We start from the raw sequence: 22,261 nt of genomic DNA on the forward strand, positions 1-22,261 counted from the left end.
GACCTTCATCCGAGGTCGATATGACCAGGTATGCAGGAGGGACCAGCATGTCCTGATTGAGAGGCTCCAGGGGGTGCTGAGGACACAATACAACCGTGTCCTCAGCCCCCTAAAGATCCAGATCCTCTGGTCCGACATTAAACGGAGGAACAGGGATCTGGTGGCCAGGATGACCGCAGAAATCCGATGTAAGTCATCATAGTATTACTATATGTAGGTCTATTTTGGGTGTTATGCACTGTATCTATTGATCCTATACAAAATGCCATTGGGACTGAGATACGCGCAGGTCATTGGAGGATCGGAGGGGGCGGGCCGGTATGTGCCTGTGGACCAGATTAGAGATGTAAGTCGGGCAGGTCTTATGCACTGATTTACAGGCCAACCACAGGATTTTGAAATTGATCCTAAAGCTGATGTGGAGCCAGTGTACACTGTATTGCTTTACAGAGCGGAGTTGTATAGGCAATGAGACTATGTTTGTTTAGGATGGAGTTCCTCTTAAACTCTAAACCCCCCTCCCCCCCCCAAAAAAAAGTCACTTAACTGGTGCTTCTACCAATCTCTTGAAGACGTCCGGCACTTAATGATCATTTGGTCCACTGCTATGGCTGAGTTTTGTTTTTCGAGCCACCGTGCATCCTTGCTCCCGTTTCTGTCCTGCACAGGCACAGGATGTTTTAAGGAGGCTGGTAAAAGCCCCAGGTATGTGACTCTTTTTTTTTGGGGGGGGGGGGGGGGTTCACATTTGAAGAGACTCTGAAGGGAGGAAAAAAATTCACTTTTTCTCATATATAGCAGGGGCATGTGTGCCCCTGCTAAACCGCCGCTGAACGGGGGTCCCTTATCCCCCAACCCCCCCCCCCCCCCCCCTGCAAAACCCACTACTTTATTGGTCGTGGATTTTGCTGCTGCTGGAGGCAGGGCTAATGGCCGCAGAACTGCCTTTCAGCGCGTCTACAAGGCGGCTGATCTCCGCCTCTCCCCGCCCCTCTCAGTGAAGGCACAGTGAGAGGGGTGGGCAGAGGCGGTGGTCAGCGCTGATAGATGCACTGAGAGGCAGGGCTATAGCCGTTAGCCCTGCCTCACCAGGAAGTGATCCCCGGGCAGAACGGAGGGGATTTGGGAGGTAAGCGACCCCTGTTCAGCGGCGGGATAGCGGCGGTTTAGCAAGGGCACACATGCCCCTGCTATTTATAAGACAAAAACTGAGATATTTTTTCTTGCTTCACACTCTGTTTAATGTTCACTTTAAATGAAGTAGAGTCTTTTCTAATCATTTTTTAAAATACTAATAAAAAATATTTGTATTTAGACTAAAAAGTTAATCCTTTGTATCCATTTTATGACATACTGTATATGTTTCACAATATATTATGTATTATTTTCAATTACAGCTGGACATGCTGGCCCCCCTGCACAGCCCCAGCGCCAGCAGCGCAGAAGAGTGGCCAGGCCCAGCTCCTCCCGGGGTTCCTCTCCTGGGCCTTCGCACCACAGCGAGCGGCGGGTTAGACGGACATCAGGCCGTTATGGTAAAAATCTTAAACTTTATAATTAATATCCCATATTAGGTTAACTGAAGTCAGGTCATGTTTCCATTACGTGCGATGCGGCTACATAGCCGCATACCACCGCGGCTGTCCGTAAACCAATGCACGTTAATGGAACAGTTTCCATTGCATGTGGGTTTATGCCGAGCGGCGCATTGATCCAAGAATGTGCAGCATGCTACAGATTCTCACACAACTGCATCCACCTGTACACGTGTCCCCTCTTCTCTATCAGGAGATGCAGAAGTGATGCCAAGGCAAGCAGAAGTGATTTCATAAGACGAGGTAGCTGCATCAGCATCACTACGATAGTGGCAATGGGCACTAAATGTTATTGTGTAAGCTGGGCATTATAGGTTCTTTTTTATTCCCCAAAGAAACCAAACCAAACACATAATATCAATCACATGATTAACTACATTTATTAGTGTAATGGTGGCATTGTTTCATATAAAAAGTATAATCATTGTATACCAACTGGTTACACTATTTTCCCCATTTTTTTCTACAGTTTCTCTTGCCACTCACCTCAAGGTGACCGCAGAGGTGAGGAGGCTCAGGAGGAAAGTCCGGGTGATCCCCATCCTCCAACAGCAGGTCCTGGAGCTGCGGGAAGGCTACGCTCGGCATGAAGAGCTAATTGCGCGGCTGATGGGTGTCGGGGGGAGACCCGATGCATAATTTTTATTTACTTTTTTTTTATTTTTATTGTAAATAGTTTTTTTTTGTTTCAGAAGAATTGAACTTCATCCCAATTAGTAGTTGGTAACCCCTTTTACACAAAAAAAAAAAAAAAAAAAAAGAGCATCAGGGGGTGCTGTATGGCTGATATTGTGGTGATACCCCTCCCACAAAAAAATAAATCTTTTTTGTTTAAAGGTTACTATACTCTTGTGTATCTTTTAGAGCACAATAGGACGATCTCACTTCTCACTATACATTTAACTAAAGGATTATTAGGAGCACCATAGTAATACAGTGTTTGACCCCCTTTCGCCTTCAAAACTGATTTCATTCTACGTGGCATTGATTCAACAAGGTGCTGAAAGCATTCTTTAGAAATGTCGGCCCATATTGATAGGAAAACAAAACCTGTCGCCTGGCAGCCCTGCTGGTCTATTTGGCTGCAGTAGTATCAGAATCAAAACTGAATCAAGCATGCAGCTAATCTTGTAAAAAAAATCTGACACGAATATCAGAAACCCCTGATCTGCTGCATGCTTTTTCAGGGGCTATGGATAAAAGTATTAGAGGCAGAGGATCAACAGGGTTGCCAGGCAACTGGTATTGATTAAAAGGAAATAAATATGGCAGCCTCCATATACCTCTCACTACCGTTGTCCTTTAACCCTCTGTGGATAACACAAGATATTTTTATGATAATTTCAAGGTTTCAAATATATATTACTGTGTAATGTGCAAAGGCTGATAGGTTGAAGGACAAGGAAAACCACAGAATCCGGGGATAAATTGTCAGGAAAGGTCACAAACATGGCCAGGGGCATACACAGTACATCAGGTAATTTAGGTACAGAATCGTAAGACTGGGCCAAACCAATAAGAATTCAGGGTCATACACAGGTGAGGTATTGCAGTACACAAGGGGTCATTCACAGGATAGGTAAAGGAAATTCTGAGATCAATACATGAAGCCTCAAAGGTAGTAAAAGTACAGCCAAGGTTCAGCAACAAGAAAAGATAATGAGACCACACCCAGCAGCACAGCACCAGCTACATACTATAACAGGCACTGAATCACTGAATGACCATGTTTAAATACAATCTATATATATAATAGAGTAAATGCCTCAACCTTCAAACAAGAAGAAGAAGTAGCGTCCTGCCCCCAGGGCCGGTCCAAGCAAGAAGAAGGGGCTGGTCCAAGCAAGAAGAAGTAGTGCCATATCAAACCAAGGGCAAAGAGGGATAATGTGCATGCATATTCAGTAGCCGTGCATTGTGGGTAACCACAAATGTTGACTTATAGCTCAATTATTGCAGATTTGCTTCTGTTTTAAGAAGGAAAATTACACCAAGCTTTTCTTTTTTTAGTATGAGGTTTTTTTGGTCTCTTTTATCCTCCTATATACATTCCGAGTGGTTTGGGTCACCCTAAGCTGCTTGGTTACTCTGTTGTACTGGTCCAAGCCTTATCTCATACAGCCATAGCAATCCTTGCCATGTACAGATGAGGACCAAAAGTCGGAAACAGGCTGTCACATGTTGTTTTGATATGGCTGTGCAAAATTTAAAGCTGTAAGCTTGCTATACACCAGTGGATCTGGATGCTTGCTTGGGTTACTAAGGATGAAAAAGAATAACTGGCGTATTGCATTGTGGGTAACCACAAATGTTCACTTATAGCTGAATTATTGCAGATTTCCTTTTTTTTTAGAAAGGCAAATTACACCAATACAGTGTGCAGCATTGCAGGAAGTTACGACAGTGGAATGCACGCTGGAACACGGAAGAGGTGAGGCATCCCCGCCCACTGCCTCTTACTAATAGTGGCGGCTGCTACTGTGCTTAAGCAGGAGGGGGAGTGCCCATGGGGGTCCCAGGTGAGGGAAGGGGGGGTTCCTACTGAGCTTAAGCTGGAGGGGGAGCACACATGAGGGACCCAGTTGAGGGGGGGTCCAACCCCCTTCCCCGCCGCTGTGCCCAATACCCCCTTCCTGCCCTCTACCCCCTTATGCGGCGTATGCTACGCCGCGGGTCGGCTAGTATTACAAAAACCATGGCTGGCCACACATCATCTCAACCAATAAGCAGCAGTTTTTTGGATAACATTCTTTAAAACACAGCACACTGATGGTGGTGAAATCGATGTGAAGAAATATCGGAGTACAAAATGTACAGCGTGGGCGGCTCTAGGGTCGTGGAGGTTGACCTGGGCAGAGAAATATTTGTTGTCCCCTTCAGCCGTCTACGGCGATATGGTATGTTATACATGATAAATGACTACATACGTTACAGACATTGTATAGACACATTTTTCTCTGGACACAATTGGTAAATTTTGCTGTATTTTGAGACTGCATTTTGCCAGCTTTCGCCGTTTCCACCAGGCACCACGTGGAGGTAGCAGCTATGCCCAGTTTTTTTTTTTTTTTTTTTAATTTATTTATATCTTTTTTTTATAATTTTTTTTTTTTTTTTTTAATAACTTTTTTTTTTGGATTCTATGTGCTTAATAAACAACTTCAAACCGGATATATGGGGGAAAAAAAACAGTCAGAAACAACAGTGGGATGCAGCGGCTCAGCCTACACCATCACCCTCATTCTAATGACATTTCTGGACTCATTTAACAAACTAATTATCTTAGCAAAAAAGGGGAGCAGCGGCTCAGCCTAGACATAGACCATCACCCTCATTCCCAGGACACTTATAGTGTAAGTTAACAGACTATTAATCTGTGACACAAAGAGGGGAGCAGCGGCTCAGCCTAGACATAGACCATCACCCTCATTCCCTGGACACTTATAGTGTAAGTTAACAGACTATTAATCTGTGACACAAAGAGGGGAGCAGCGGCTCAGCCTAGACATAGACCATCACCCTCATTCCCAGGACACTTATAGTGTAAGTTAACAGACTATTAATCTGTGACACAAAGAGGGGAGCAGCGGCTCAGCCTAGACATAGACCATCACCCTCATTCCCAGGACACTTATAGTGTAAGTTAACAGACTATTAATCTGTGACACAAAGAGGGGAGCAGCGGCTCAGCCTAGACATAGACCATCACCCTCATTCCCAGGACATTTCTGTCAAAAGTATGAAAAAAAAAATTAATCTTAGCCATGAGAGGGGAGTAGCAACAAAACACTACTATGAAAGACAGCAGCAGGTTTTTGTATAAAATTGTATTCAGCAGAGCACCCTGATGGTGGTAACACTGAGATGAATGACAGCAACAGGCTATAGTTATGGTTTATGTGGTGGTGGTGGTGGGGGGGCAGTGAATCCTGATGGTGGGAACACCGCTGTGACGAACCAACGCTGCTTTTTGGTATATGTATATGGTGATGACAACACCATTATTAAGATCAACAGTTTTTTGGCAGAATTTTTTTTTTGCCCGAGCTTCCTAATGGTGGGAACACTGCTAAGAATAAAAACAGGACTAGCGATGGAGAGGGAATTTAATGTGCACCCATTCTGTCCCTTGATATGACAGGAGGACCCAAGTAGTCATTGGCAATCCAGGACTGGTTCATTTTTAGAAATGTTAGTCTGTTCACCGAATCCGTGGACAAACGGGATCGCTTATTCGTGACCACACCGCCTGCCGCACTGAATGTCCGCTCTGATATGACACTGGAAGGTGGGCATGAAAGGAGTTCAAGGGCATACTGAGCCAGCTCACGAGATGTATCAAGTCTGGCGGCCCAATACTCCATGGGGTCCTCTGTGCGCATGCTGTCTGGTGCACTGAGTGACCCCATATAGTCAGCAACCATACGATGAAGCCGCTGCTCCTGACTTCCTGGTACTGCTGCTGCTGCAGCAGGCTGATCTGAACCATAAAATTGCCTCATGGCACCAAACAGGTCTCCTGGTCTACTGGCTCTGCTTGGCACAGACACCTGCTGCGTGGGATGAGTGAGGATATCTGTGCTTTGAGGCACTGGAAAAGCCGCTACCAGACGCTGGACGAGGGCCTGCTGTAGCTCACCCATCTTCTCCTCCTGCCGGCTGGAAGGAATGAATTGAACAAGCTTACCCTTGCAGCGCGGGTCTAAGAGGGTGGCCAACCAATACTCTTCCCTATCCTTAATATAGCGTATCCGGGGGTCCCTTTGGAAGCATCTTATCATGTGAACAGCCATTGGGAAGACCAGAGCCTGCTCCTCCACATCTTCCTCCCCACGTGCACTTAAAACTGTTAAATCATCCTGATGTTCATCTTGCATTACAGTTTCACCCCAACCATGAACCAGAGATGGCGCACTACTCTGCTCTCCCTCCTCATCATGCTCAGGCACCTCCAGGAAATCCTCCACAACATCTACATCCTCATCCTCCACCTGTGGCTGAGACTGGCTGCTTTGGAGTGACTGTTGTTGCTCCATCGCAGCAAGGGCATCCTGTCCAGCTGTCAACAGGCTATTGAGTGACTCATCCAGAATGAACACAAGAGGGAGCACATCACTAATACTGACTTGGTCACTGCTCACTATCAGAGTAGCCTGATGGAATGGAGCCAAAATATAGCAGAACTGATGGATCATATGCCACTCTTCCCCAGTGATGTATCTGAGTGTTGCACTTGCACCTGATCTCTGGGTGCTTTGCTCCAGGATATACTCAGTTACTACTTTTTTCTGCTCCCATAACCTCTCCAGCATGTGGAGGGTGGAGTTCCACCTTGTTGGACTATCTACCATTAGCCTGTGGGGGGGCAGGCCATGGCGCCGCTGCAATTGAGTGAACAATGTGTTGGCAACTGAGGAATTTTTGAAATGAAGAGCGATACTCCTTGCAGTCTTTACCAAATCACTCAGGCCTGGGTAGGATCGCAAAAATCGCTGAACCACTAGGTTAAGTACATGTGCAAAACAAGGCACATGAGTGATATTGCCATTTCTAAGGGCAGCCTGCATGTTTGCAGCATTGTCACAAACGACGTGACCAATCTGCAGTCTTCGTGGGGTTAGCCACTTCTGCACCTGTTGCTGTAGCATGGAAAGGATGTTGACTGCAGTAAGTCTGTGTTCCCCAACACTCACAAGCTGGAGCACCGCCTGACAGCGTCGGTGAGACACATTGGTGTAACAGCGTGCTCGCTTAGCGGGGGTGGGGGTTACAGTACCAGTAGAGACATTGGCACAGGGAAATGCACAACTGTTCCCCTTGACACCACGAGGTGGTGAAACCAGATCACTGACAGGCCCAGGACCGGAACCCTCCTCCTGATTATGGAGGGTGACCCAATGCGCAGTGAATGAGAGGTAATGTCCCTGCCCGTGGCTGCTGCTCCATCCATCCATGGTGAAATGTACCCTGTCACCTATTGAATGATCAAGTGACAGAGTAACATTCTCCAGCGTGTGTTGATACAGAGCAGGGACCCCGGTCTTAGAAAAATAATGGCGACTTGGGATCCGCCATTCTGGTATTCCATACTCAAGTAATTGGCGAATAGCGGACCCCTCCTCCACAATAGAGTAGGGCAGCAGCTGCTGGGCCATAGCCTGTGCCAATAGGCCATTTAGCCTACGGATTCTACGATTGGAGGGAAGTGGTGGCCTTGTTGGTCGCATTACCTCGCTGATCAAGGGCTGGGTGCTGCAAGATGATGAGGATCGTGCAATGGAGGAGGATGTGGTCTGCCCTCTGTTACCTGACTGTGTTGCAGAGGGAAACCTAGCTGGAAGAGGCGGGACAATGTCAGACGCTGGAGAAGAAAGGGAAGGCGAATGGGACTGTACAGTATTACTCTCTTTGCTTTGTCTGCCCTCTAGAACTTCTTGGATAAGGTTATACTGCCTCTTGTGGTAGTTTTTTAGGTGGGAGTGTTGTGCACCTGTTCCCACGTTTGACAATTTTTTCCCTCTGCGCATCCTGAGACCGCACCCTGGAATAGTACAAATGACAATCAGAGGATCAACGGTTGAGACGGTAAAATATTTCCAAATTGGTGATTTCTTCTTTGAAGGTTTATTTAATGAGGTTACAGTCCCAGGCCCTCCAGTATGGGAGAGGGTGCCTTCAGATGAAGGCTCTGTCTGCGGCAGCTGCCTACTGTTTGCTGCACCTACACTACCAGAGGAGACCGTGTGGGCACTAGGCTGAGACGCCATAATACGCTGATGCACCCTCTGCCGATTGGATTCATCAGAACTGGCATCACAGTCAGGAGAATAATTTGGATCCAAGACCTCATCATCAATGTCTCCCTCTTCAGAACCCACCCCCTCATCATGAACACCAAAGGCAGGAACTTGTTGTTGTGGGGAGACTTCACACGGCGGGTTGAAATTTTGCTCCCTTGACAGCTGCAATGGATTATTGGGTTTGCACGCTATGCTCTCATTATCACCTGCCACGACTGCATGCGTGATGTCAAGGTTAGCATTCTCCTCAACATCAACCTCCAGTAAACTCTGGCCATCAGGCAGATTTATGTGTGCCTGCTGAAGAGCTTCATCCTCAAGGTTGTGAAAATCGTCATCATATAACATTGGAGACTCCACAGGTTCAGGAGTTTTGGGGCCAGCTTTTTGAGCAGGCATGGGTGTGCTACTCATGGTACTGCAGCTGCTAGGTAAATCGACATCAGGGGACTGGCTACTAGTGTCCCTTGTCACCCAGGCCACAATTTCATCAGCCTGTCTTTCACCAATGCGCTGTGGTGCCTTTGAAGATATAAAGGACCGCATTAGGTTGAAGCCTCTTTTTGGTGATTCATCACAACTGCCTGATGCTGAGTGGCCAGCACCTGCTGCAGCTGAGCCGACTCTACCTGCTGATGATGTAGCCCTGCCTGCTGTGGACTGTCCCTGGCTCGTGCAGATTGTACCTTGCCTGTATCAGACCCTCCCCTGCCTGTCACTGATTGTCCCACATTTGATGTGGAGTGTCCCCTGCCTGAGGCTGGCTGATCCCTGCCTGACAAATCACCGAACAGAGATCTTTTAGCAGTACTTCCCCTGCTTATGCCACGATCACCACGTCTTCCAGACATGTTACTAAAGTTTTGGGGAGTAGTAACACAGATAGAACTTTATTGTAGGGGATGGGCAACAGTACAATAGAAATTGTTGGAAAAAAATAAAACTAGCAAAATTAAATTAAATAAAACAATTTGAAAAGTACAAAAAACGAAAATGAGAAAAAAAAAAGGAAAATAAATCTAAATAACTTTCACTGGCTCAGTGGAAAAAACAAAACTTACATACAGGGGTTATATGTGTCTGCCTGTTACTGACACTTAAAACAAGTACTTGAAGAAAAAAACAGATATATATATATATATCACTGGCTGTTGATGAACACAGACAGAGCCTCTACCACTGGGTCTCTATCTGTCTGAAATAGCTGATAAACACTGAAACATATCACTGGCTGTTGAACACAGACAGAGCCTCTACCACTGGGTCTCTATCTGTCTGAAATAGCTGATAAACACTGAAACATATCACTGGCTGTTGAACACAGACAGAGCCTCTACCACTGGGTCTCTATCTGTCTGAAATAGCTGATAAACACTGAAACAAAGAAATCCCAGTCTGAATAATGCCCTACTAGTTAAATAAACAAATAAACTTCCTCACAGTCTATAGCAATGACTACAATAAAACAAAATGCTAGAAAAGGCAAAGAAATGGTGTATATGAGTTCTGCAATGTGCTCTCTCTCACTCCTTCTCCTACAGAAACAACAACCCACAAAGTGAAACTAACATGGCTGCCAGATTATATGCTAGGAGGGTGGGTCAAACTACAATTGGTTGTTTAGGATGTATCTCAAAAGAAGCCTGTAATATGATTGGACAATCTCTAATACCCAGACACTTTCCGGTGTCTAGTAATTACTATTATAAGCGAAATTACTTTCATTTTCAAAATTAAAACGTATTTCTGTTTAAAGCTAACAAGTAATTACAAAATTCGCGAAATTACGATGAAATGCGAAATTACGTTATGGTTTAACGCGAAATTACGGTATGTTGTAACGCGAAATTACGTTATGGGTAAACGCGAAATTACGGCATGGGTAAACGCGAAATTACGGCATGGTTTAACGCGAAAGTACGGCATGAACGAAACGCGAAATTTCGCGTTGAAAATTACGCTTACGGTATTTTCAATTACGATTTTAATGGCAATTTCGCTACGCTAATTTCGCATCGTAATCGCAAATTTCGCATGCGTAATTATAGTAATGCGAAATTACGAAAATTTCAGCTCAACTCTATGCGTAAGGTCATGCTGCCAAGCGGAAAAGTTGACGCATGGATCAATGTTAGGTAGCCGCCGACTTTAAGGGTTAATAGCAAAGCCCCCTTAAGTGCTAAGAGCCTCAAATTTGGAGAATATATTAAGGAGATCAGAAGGAATAAGAGGGAAAATTTTTTTTTCAAAAAGACCTTATAGTTTTTGAGAAAATCGATGTTAAAGTTTCAAAGGAAAAATAGATACATTTAAAAACCCGCCGACTTTAACGGTTAATAGCAAAGCCTGCTTAAAATTTAGAAACACCAAATTTACAGGGTATATTAAGGGGATCAGTGGGAATAAGAGGAAAATTTTTTTTTTCAAAAAGACCTTATAGTTTTTGAGAAAATCGATTTTTAAGTTTCAAGGGCAAAAATGTCTTTTAAATGCGGAAAATGTCCGTTTTTTTTGCACAGGTAACAATAGTGTTTTATTTTCATAGATTCCCCCAAGTGGGAAGAGTTTTACTTACTTCGTTCTGAGTGTGGGAAATATTAAAAAAAAAAACCACGTGGGGTCCCCCCTCCCAGACCTCTTTAACCCCTTGTCCCCCATGCAGACTGGGATAGCCAGAATGCGGAGCACCGGCCGCGTGGGGCTCCGCACCCTGACTATACCAGCCCGCATGGTCCATGGATTGGGGGGTCTCGGAAGGGGAGGGGCAGCCAAGCTTTCCCCTCCCCCTCCGAGCCCTTGTCCAATCCAAGGACAAGGGGCTCTTCTCCACCTCCGATGGGCGGTGGAGGTGGAGGCCGCGATTTCCTGGGGGGGAGGTTCATGGTGGCATCTGGGAGTCCCCTTTAAAAAGGGGTCCCCCAGATGCCCACCCCCCCTCCCAGGAGAAATGAGTATAGAGGTACTTGTACCCCTTACCCATTTCCTTTAAGAGTTAAAAGTAAATAAACACACAGACACTTTGAAAAAGTATTTTAATTGAACAAAAAACATAACCACGAAAAAGTCCTTTAATATTCTTAATTAACCATTAATACTTACCTGTCCCTTTAAAAGCCAGTTCCCACGCAATATCCTCGGAAATATACTAATCAGTTACAATGTAACAAAGCTATTACAATGTAACAACTTTGTTACTTTGTAACACCACCGCACCCGACGTCACTCGCCGCCACCGCCGCGTCTGCGCTGACCCGACAGAGCTCTGAGCCTATAAGCTCAGAGCTCCCTAAGCATCTTTGTATTTGGGCTCCAAGGAGCCCCATTGGTCCTTAGCAGACCAATGGGGTTCCTTTAAATCAGAAGGAACCCCATTGGTCTGCTAAGGGACCAATGGGGCTCCTTGGAGCCCAAATACAAAGATGCTAAGAGAGCTCTGAGCTATATAGCTCAGAGCTCTGTCGGGTCAGTGCGGGACGCTAAGTCCCCGCCGCCTCCCGCTGTCAGCCCCGCCCACATCTGTCACCCACATGTCACCCACATGTGGGTGACATGTGGGTGACATGTGGAAGAGGCGGGGAGGACAGCGGGAGGCGGCGGGGACTTAGCGTCCCGCACTGACCCGACAGAGCTCTGAGCTATATAGCTCAGAGCTCTCTTAGCATCTTTGTATTTGGGCTCCAAGGAGCTTAATTTTGTCCTTAGCAGACCAATGGGGTTCCTTCTGATTTAAAGGAACCCCATTGGTCTGCTAAGGACCAATGGGGCTCCTTGGAGCCCAAATACAAAGATGCTTAGGGAGCTCTGAGCTATATAGCTCAGAGCTCTGTCGGGTCAGCGCAGACGCGGCGGTGGCGGCGAGTGACGTCGGGTGCGGGTGGTTGTTACAAAGTAACAAAGTTGTTACATTGTAATAGCTTTGTTACATTGTAAAACTGATTAGTATATTTCCGAGGATATTGCGTGGGAACTGGCTTTTAAAGGGACAGGTAAGTATTAATGGTTAATTAAGAATATTAAAGGACTTTTTTCGTGGTTATGTTTTTTGTTCAATTAAAATACTTTTTCAAAGTGTCTGTGTGTTTATTTACTTTTAACTCTTAAAGGAAATGGGTAAGGGGTACAAGTACCTCTATACTCATTTCTCCTGGGAGGGGGGGTGGGCATCTGGGGGACCCTTTTTTAAAGGGGACTCCCAGATGCCACCATGAACCTCCCCCCAGGAAATCGCGGCCTCCACCTCCACTGCCCATCGGAGGTGGAGAAGAGCCCCTTGTCCTTGGATTGGACAAGGGCTCGGAGGGGGAGGGGAAAGCTTGGCTGCCCCTCCCCTTCCGAGACCCCCCAATCCATGGACCATGCGGGCTGGTATAGTCAGGGTGCGGAGCCCCACGCGGCCGGTGCTCCGCATTCTGGCTATCCCAGTCTGCATGGGGGACAAGGGGTTAAAGAGGTCTGGGAGGGGGACCCCACGTCGTTTTTTTTTTTAATATTTCCCACACTCAGAACGAAGTAAGTAAAACTCTTCCCACTTGGGGGAATCTATGAAAATAAAACACTATTTGTTACCTGTGCAAAAAAAACGGACATTTTCCGCATTTAAAAGACATTTTTGCCCTTGAAACTTAAAAATCGATTTTCTCAAAAACTATAAGGTCTTTTTGAAAAAAAAAATTTTCCTCTTATTCCCACTGATCCTCTTAATATACCCTGTAAATTTGGTGTTTCTAAATTTTAAGCAGGCTTTGCTATTAACCGTTAAAGTCGGCGGGTTTTTAAATGTATCTATTTTTCCTTTGAAACTTTAACATCGATTTTCTCAAAAACTATAAGGTCTTTTTGAAAAAATTTTTTTCCCTCTTATTCCTTCTGATCTCCTTAATATATTCTCCAAATTTGAGGCTCTTAGCACTTAAGGGGGCTTTGCTATTAACCCTTAAAGTCGGCGGCTACCTAACATTGATCCATGCGTCAACTTTTCCGCTTGGCAGCATGACCTTACGCATTAATTGCTAGTAGGAATTTACGCGTAAGCCTATAACGTAACAACTTGAATTACAGTATTCTTACGCGTAATTGCGTAAGGGCAATGCGTAATTACAGACATGTACCGAAATTGAATGTCTATGCCGTAAGCGTAATTTCGTAATGCGTAATAGCGTAAAATTACGCGTAATGATCCGTAAGCGTAGCTTTTTCCATTACGATCAGCACTGACCGTTCGGCCGAACTCTATCAGAGACATGACTATGTACTCTGTAAAGTGCTGCAGAAGATGTCGATGCTATATAAATACATAATAAGAATAATAGTAATGAAAGAAAATTTATGAACTATTCTTACTCCCTTCTGTGTGTTTTACAGACCCCACTCCACCAGGAAACATCACTTTTACTACTATTGGGTCCAATAACATCTCCTTGTATTGGGGAGAGCCAATAAACATGGCCGGTGTGACAAAGTCCTATAATATAACTTACTGGCAATCCTCCTCTTCTTCCTCTGCTTGGAGTGTGACCAGCAACAACACAAGTGTCACCCTTCAGAATCTGACTTCTGGCACCAATTACACCATCTCCATGGTGACAGTGGGGGTCCGGGGCTATCAGAGCACAGCTGTAAGAGGATCGGTGTTAACAAGTAAGTGGATGTTCTGTTTAAAGGTCATTCTCTTTTCAGAAGTAAATTGGAAAAACTCAGATTTTTCTTATTAACTTTTTAGTTATCAAGGCATTTGCCTAAGGCACCACGTGCTGAAGGGGGCACCAAACACTTATGCCAAGTTCACTCAATTTTAATGTACATATCTGCTAGTTACATCATGGAAGTATGTAACAGAACAATGCAATGTGAAATTAAATTATTGAAAGCTGTTTAAAAAGGAGGTAAAGGTACACTCAATGGTGAGGTTAAGAGCTGAAATTGTATTGTTCAAAATGAAAACACTCTCAGAGTGCATTGTGCATCTCAGCCCCCCCCCCCCCCCTCATTTTTATACTGCTTCTACTACTTTTATTTCACTTAGGCGGCTCTGAACCACGTACATGATCATACCACCTTGTGTGGCGGGTATAGTCCTTTGTTGTTTTGTCCATGATTACAGGAAGCAACTTTTTAACCCATAGGAGTTTGAGTTTGTTCTCCCGACCTGCCTACTGTTAAATCAGTGCCGTGTCACACAGATGTAAGTATAAATATCCACGCCGTCTCAATCCCTGTGTCACAAACTTACTACACCAGATTGCCTCTTTGTTTCCTCCCACATCCCCCCCTCCCTTCATATGTAAATAAATATAATACATAGATTAACCACTTCCACCTCCCCGGGAACGAGTAACTACGTCCATGCAAAATGCCATAAGTACTTGCAGGGGAGTAGCTACTACGTCCATCCCTGCCGTGCTTTCCCGGCACGCCCCTCCACGCCACCGCCACCGACCGTTAGCCGAACACAGTTCCCATTCATTGATCTAAGTACCATGTAAATGAACGCAGCCGTCCATGAGATGGCGCCGCCATTCACAAAGACCGTCCACGCATCACTTCCTCTTTGCGTAGTAATAGTACGCATAAGGAACTCAGGCGTGAAGATATCTTCTGGCCAAATAGTAAAATTACATTTATTTATTTTTTCAATAAAAAAAAACTATTTTGACATTTTTACATTTTAAATTAACCCCTGACCTCCCACACTACCCAATAGTTACCCCCCAAAAAATTACAAATGAAAAAAATATATAAATAGTTACCTTAGTTTAATGACTGAACTTTTTTAACATGTATGTCAAGAGGGTATATTACTATTACTTTATAAATTATGGGCTTGTAATTAGGGATGGAAGCAAAACTGGAAAAAAATCCACCTTTATTTCCAAATAAAATATTGGTGCCATACATTGTACTAGGGAAGAATTTTAAACATTGCAATAGCCAAGACAAATGGGCAAATAAAATGTGTGGGTTTTAATCACAGTAGCATGTATTATTTTAAAACTATACTGGCCCAAAACTGAAAAATAATGTTTTTTTTCCCCATTTTTTTCTTCTTTTTCCTGTTAAAACAGTTTTAGAATAAAATAATTCTTAGCAAAAAGTACCCCCCCCCCCCCCCCAAGAATGCCTAATTGTTGGCAAAAAAACAAGATACAGATTGTTTTGTTGTGATAAGTAGTAATAAAGTTATAGGCAAATTACTGGATGGAGCGCTGACAGGTAAAAATTGCTCTGTTTTTTTAAGGGGAAAAACCCTTGAAGGTGAAGTGGTTAATCACTACTGATCACACTGAAATCATCTATATCTTGTTTTTTTTCACCATCAATTGGGCTTTTTGGGGTTGATATTTGTTTTCAGTAATTACTTTATTTTCTATGCATTTTAAAGGGAAAAACAAGGGGAAAAAATGAAAAAAAAAAAACACTATTTCTCCAATTTCATCCCCTATAGTTTTAATATCAACACTGCTACTGTACATAAAACCCACACATTTTATCTGCTTATTTGTTCTGGTTATCACAAGATTTTAATTATATCCTTAGTACAAACAGTGGCGGCGCCACACTGGGGCTTACCCAGGCTTCAGCCCCAGCTGGCGACCTATCAGCCCCACCTAAAGCCCCCCCAGCGGGCACTGCAAGTTCCTATTTTGCTGTTCACACAGACAGGCAAAATAAGGAGGAGGAGGACTGTCTAGAGGAGGGCCTGGCTGACTGACAGTGATCAGTCTCCGCTCCGGCCCGCCCGGGTCATAGATGCTGGCAGACACGCAGAGCAGCCCGCAAGGGTACGTTCATGGTGGGCTGCTGGCATATACATTTGTGTCACGTGACGACGTCTGGCGTCACGTGACATGTGCAGCGCGCTCGCCTCCCCCGCCCAGGCAGCTTCAGTTGCCGCCAACGGCCGAATAGGGAGCAGGCCTGCGTTACTGTGAGTGACTGGCTGCCAGCCAGAGCCAGCACTCACACCCCCACGGACAGCACAGCAGACAGGCAGCATGCACAAAAGTCCGAGCCTCCAACTCTCCAAGGACTCGGTATAGTCGGACTGAAGGCAGCTCAGCAGCAGCAGCAGGAGGATTGGAGAGAGGAAGACTGAAGGTGGGTGGACAGCCAGCCAACTGGCAATTTTTTATCGCACCAGCCAGGCCAGAGGTGCCCTGGGGCCCCCAGCCCACCACCACCAACCAGGCCTGAGCTACCCTGGGGGACCCCCAGCCTACCACCACCAGCCTGGCCTGAGCTTCCCTAGGGCCCCTACCCCACCACCATCCAGGCCTGAGCTCCCCTGGGGCCCCCAGCCCACCACCACCAACCAGGCCTAAGCTGCCCTGGGGGCCCCCAGCCCACCACCACCACCATCCAGGCCTGAGCTGCCCTGGGGCCCCCAGCCCACCACCACCAACCAGGCCTGAGCTGCCCTGGGGGGCCCCCAGCCCACCACCACCACCAGTCAGACCTGAGCTGCCCTAGGGCCCCCAGCTCACCACCACCATCCAGGCCTGTGACCTTCAGCTCAGCCCACCAACAGTCAAGCCTGAGCTGCCCTGGGGCCCCCCATCCCACCACCACCAGCCAGGCCTTAGCTGCCCTGGGGCCCCCAGCCCACCACCACCAGCCTGGCTACATATACTGGGGACAGCTATACACCTGGCTACCTATGCTGGGGACACTGGCTGTCTGTCATTATGTGCATTTACTGGTGAAAAGTTGTCTCTTATGTGCATTTACTGGGGAAATGCTGTCTGTCATTATGTGCATGAACTGGTGAAAAGTTGTCTCTTATGTGCATTTACTGGGGAAATGCAGTCTGTCATTACATGCATTAACTGGTGAAAAGTTGTCTCTTATGTGCATTTACTGGGGAAACGCTGTCTGTCATTATGTGCATTTACTGGTGAAAAGTTGTCTCTTATGTGCATTTACTGGGGAAATGCTGTCTGTCTCTTATGTGCATTTACTGGGGAAATGCTGTCTGTCATTATGTGCATTTACTGGTGAAACGTTGTCTCTTATGTGCATTTACTGCGGAAATGCAGTCTGTCATTACGTGCATTTACTGGTGAAAAGTTGTCTCTTATGTGCATTTACTGGGGAAAGGCTATCTGTCATTATGTGCGTTTACTTCATTTTTTTAATGTAACTACGTTAGCTGGTACAACTACATTACAGTTAGCCCCGCCCACATGACGTCATGACCACGCCCAATTTACACCCCTCCCGCCAAGCCCGGCCTGCCAGCCCTTGTGCCCCCTTTGAGCCCCCCCAAAAATCTGAAGCTGGAGCCGCCACTGAGTACAAAGTATGGTGACAATGTTGTATTTGGTATTAAAGGTGTATATTTTTTTTGGTGTTTTTTTTCACTATTTTCACGTGCATGTATGTGCACATGCGGGAGCGCGCACGTGCACAGCGGCAGCTGCACTGTCTGACTTATAAAAACGTCCTGGAGCCATTAAGAGGCTCTAGCAGGACGTTTTTATAAGTCAGCTTGTCATCAAGTGGTTAATACAAAAAAATAAGATAAGGGAATTTCCCCTTTGTTTACTGGGGTTTGGGGGGGGGGGGGGGGGGTCTATAACCTGACTTCATGGGAACTTACACTCGTACCACTATCGTGAAAATCATAAAATTATAAATACATGTAAACACATACAAATAAGAAGTACGGTTCTTCCAGAGTAAAATGAGCCATAAATTATGTTTCTCCCATGTTGCTATCACTTACAGTAGGTAGTATAAATCTGACAGAACCAACAGGTTTTGGACCAGCCCATCTCCTCATGGGGATTCTCAGGGTTTTTGTTTATTTTTAAAAGCACTTAGCAAATGGCATTTGCTCTGTGCAGCTGCCAAAAAAAAGTGTGCAGTGAGCAGGGAGGCTGGCAACCATCATTGTAAAAATCCTTTTCAGGGTGTGTCTTTATAAAGAATAAAGGCCTTGTTGAGAATTCCCTATGATGAGATGGACTAGTTCAAAACCTGTCGGTTCTGTCAGATTTATACTATCTACTATAAGTGACAGCAACATAGGAGAAACGTAATTTATGACTCGTTTTACTCTGGAAGAAACCTAATTCTCATTTGTATTGTATTTTAAAGAGAACCCGAGGTGTGTTTGAAGAATGTTATCTGCATACAGAGGCTGGATCTGCCTATACAGTCCAGCCTCTGTTGCTATCCCAAACCCCCCTAAGGCCCCCCTGCACTCTGCAATCCCTCATTTATCACAGCTGCACGCTGTGCGGGCTGTGTTTACATCTGTAGTGTCAGTCTCAGCTGCTCCCCCGCCTCCTGCATAGCTCCGATCCCTGCCCCTGTCCCTTCCCTCCAATCAGCAGGGAGGGAAGGGGTGCAGGCGGGGACCGGAGTTCTGCAGGAGGCGGGGAGAGCAGCAGACTGACACTATAGAGATAAACACAGCCAGCTCTGACAAGCTGTTTGTCAGCAGCGTGGCTGTGATTTATGAGGGATTGCAGAGTGCAGGGGAACCTTAGGGGGGTTTGGGATAGCAACAGAGGCTGGGCTGTATAGGCAGATCCAGCCTCTGTATGCAGATAACATTCTTCAAACCCACCTCGGGTTCTCTTTAAATGTAAACATTTTTCGTGATCATGGTCCTTTAAGAAAACTTCCACTACTAACAACTAACATTTCTCTATGTTTTCAGGATAAAAGGAAGATCTGAATAAGAGAGAGACGATGTGACAAGACAAAGCCATAATCTTCTTCATTACAAAGACCCTTTCTACATAGACTTTTCTGATGTGCTTTGGATAATAGAAAACACTGAATTGTGTTCTACATTTATTATTATGGTTCTGGGTACTTTTCTTTTGTATTCCTCTCGCATTCTGTAAAAATGTTTTAGGTTAGGTATTTCTGGACAGTGTTGCTTGCGAATTTTCGCCCAAGTCATTTTCGCATCGAAAATCCCTTTTTCGAATTCGGCGAATTTTCACGAAAATCTTTAGAAATATTTGCGTTTTCGACCAGCAGCGAAAATTAAAGGAACTTCGCTGTATGTGGACGCTTATGCCTTTATGCGGAAAAATTTCCGCATTAATCCGCTAAATATGCGCATGGGTGAACTAATACATGCGTACATTCCCCCTTTCAATGCGGAATTGTATACGTATAGAAGGGCAATGATATTTCTACGCATGCGCAATGATCCGTATAGACGCATTTACCGCACGCGTAGTTGACTTCGCAATACATACTTCAACTAAGCGTAGCGGGCGAAGCTTCTCATAGCGGTACTATGACTACGCGTAAATACGTACGCAATAAACTATTGTATTTAATGCGAAAATAACAAGCATTAGGCGAAATTTTACGCGAAAATTGATTGAAAATTCGCATGTCGAAAAGAAATTAGTGCTTTTTTTGGCGAAAATTCTGCGAAAAGAATATTTGCATTTTCGCTCATCACTGTTTCTGGATAATATAACTGGAATGAATAATTAGTTGGTTTAGTTGAGCTTGTTTCATCTCACATTTCAGTAGAGTGATGCTATTACTTGAGGGACGCATCTTGAAAGGTACAAATGACCTGATACCCATCACTGGTCATGTGACGTCACAAGATACGTCACCTTTGAAATAATGACAAGAAATAAGAACAACAACAGGCCAATGCTGAAGCCAAACCTGTTTACAATTTTCTTTTTATTCCAAACCACTTAAATCTGACCACACGTGGACTTAAAGTGAATTAAAGGTGACATAAATTGATAAAATAAACAAATGTTTTTATCCTCCTACTCCTAAAAATGACTTGCTTCTTTTTACATATCCCATGCTTCATTTTATATTCGAACATTTACAAAGTAGATTGAGTAGATTTTATTGTCTCTGCTCAATGGCAGTCTATCAAGAGTCCCTGGGCCACATGCAATTAAGTTTTTCTCCTGAGTTTTCTCCCAGAAGATAATTTTTCATCTTCTCTTCAAATAATTTTCATAGTGCATTTTCACCTTCTGTTTGGTGCATTTTCAATTGCAAAGTTCCTGCATGATGCTGGTTTAAAAGGCTTTTAATTGAAAAGTTGTGAAAATATGACTTAGGAGACACTCAGGAGAAAAAGTGAATTGTGTATGGGCCCCAGAGTTAAAAATACATGAACATTTTCTGTAATTACTATCCTATATAACCATCTTTTTTAGAACAAATTTCCGTGCAGAACACAAAATTATGATTTGGTGTTAAAGAGAAACTCCAACCTAGAATTGAACTTTATCCCAATCAGTAGCTAATACCCACTTTTACATGAGAAATATGATTTTCACAAACAGACCATCAGGGGGCGCTGTATGACTGATTTTGTGCTGAAACCCCTCCCACAAGAAGCTCTGAGTACTGTGGTACTCTGGGCAAACTGCCACAATGTAACAATGTTCACAGACAGGAAATGGCTGTTTACAGCTGTCTCTAACAGCCAAAACAGCTAGGAGCAGCTACATGATTTAACACAAAATTATGACACAAATTTACAAATTCTATCATTATGAATAATTTTTCAGGTAATTACAAATTACAATTGTGTCATAATTGCACATTTGGTGTCGGAATTACAAAAACATAAAACGTCAGCTCATCCCAACTTCTGACGCAATGGGCTCTATTCACAAAACCATTCCCCATATGCAATTGCACTTTTCTCCTGTGTTTTCTTCTTGGAGATAATTATTCATCTTCTATTTAAATAACTTTCCAGCACTTTCAACTGAAAAAGTGCTGAGAAGTGCGTGCAAAAGTGTCATCAAAATTATTTTAAGTATTTTCTTGCTTGCTGGTGGCTTAGCATGCATTTTATTGACACATTTAAAGATATCAACTAGGGGAAAACTCAGGTGAAAAAGTGAATTGCATATGATTGGGCCCCATGTGCGGTAACTCTTTTTGGGGGGAAAAATTACCTCCAGTGATAATTCACTAAAAATAGTGAAAATAGTGAGTATTCACTAAAAATGTACCAAGTGTAATAAATGTTTGATAAAAGTGCTGTAAAACCGGTGATAAAACAGTCAGTAATATGTATGGAAATAAAGCTTGTTTGACCACTGTAGGGCAGCCCATATACTTACCACCCATTACACAGAGACGACCCAGGATAGCCTGTCACATTTACAGTGGGACCTCAACTCTTGCACAGGACAGAATGAAAACATATAGAAATGCACCCTGTATGTATATAATTTAGCCTGTCTAATTCCCCCTCATCTGTGAATAATCACAACTGTAATTTGAGCTCTCAGTTGTGCCAGCTGGCTGTCTCAGCAGAGCAGCTAATGTGTAAACACAGGATGTTCACCCTATGTTTGCTTCCATGAAAGCAGGAAGTACATACACTGGAGATTTTTTGTTAGATTTGTATCAGCTGTAACAAAAAATGTTTTTCTTTATAGGTTATGCTGTTGCTTATCTTTTAGAGCAGAGATGAATTTCAATTTCCTCCTCGGCATCTAAAAAATCATCTAAAAGACTGTACGAGGTGTGAAAGTGCGCCTTGAGATTAGACACACTAGTCTTTTCTGCCTTCTATGTAAAATTGACATAAACTCGAGCAAAGAAAGCTCAAAAGGCTCCATCCTGAAGGCCAAAAGCAGAGAAGTGATAATTATCACCTACCATTTGTAGGTGATAAAAAAAATCCTTAATTAACACCAACTTTTCAATTGAGAATCTCAAATTGGAGATAAATTTACAGGTAATTACCTCACTTTTACCGCATGAGGTAATTTAGGGAGAAAAATATTTGTTAATTTCAAAATGGAGATATTTTTGTCGGCGTTTATCACTACCAAATTTAACTCATGCGGTAACTCATTGAAAATAGAGCCCATTCTGTAAAAGAAATACAGAATACAT

The 22,261-nt window shown here is 44.3% G+C and overlaps 1 protein-coding gene across 1 annotated transcript in view; it reads left to right on the forward strand.

Moving 5' to 3' along the window:
- The window catches only part of LOC137538235 (uncharacterized), a 197,426-nt gene extending 177,316 nt beyond the window's left edge, over nucleotides 1–20,110 (forward strand). The window contains exons 26-27 of the mRNA XM_068260284.1: nucleotides 13,757–14,032; nucleotides 19,059–20,110. Of these exons, the coding sequence (XP_068116385.1) occupies nucleotides 13,757–14,032; nucleotides 19,059–19,063 (281 nt within the window). The 3' untranslated portion in view covers nucleotides 19,064–20,110. The remainder of the gene's footprint in view (nucleotides 1–13,756; nucleotides 14,033–19,058) is intronic.
- Nucleotides 20,111–22,261: the final 2,151 nt, after the last annotated feature.

Source organism: Hyperolius riggenbachi, chromosome 11 (assembly GCF_040937935.1).
Source record: "Hyperolius riggenbachi isolate aHypRig1 chromosome 11, aHypRig1.pri, whole genome shotgun sequence".
Classification (NCBI taxonomy): domain Eukaryota; kingdom Metazoa; phylum Chordata; class Amphibia; order Anura; family Hyperoliidae; genus Hyperolius; species Hyperolius riggenbachi.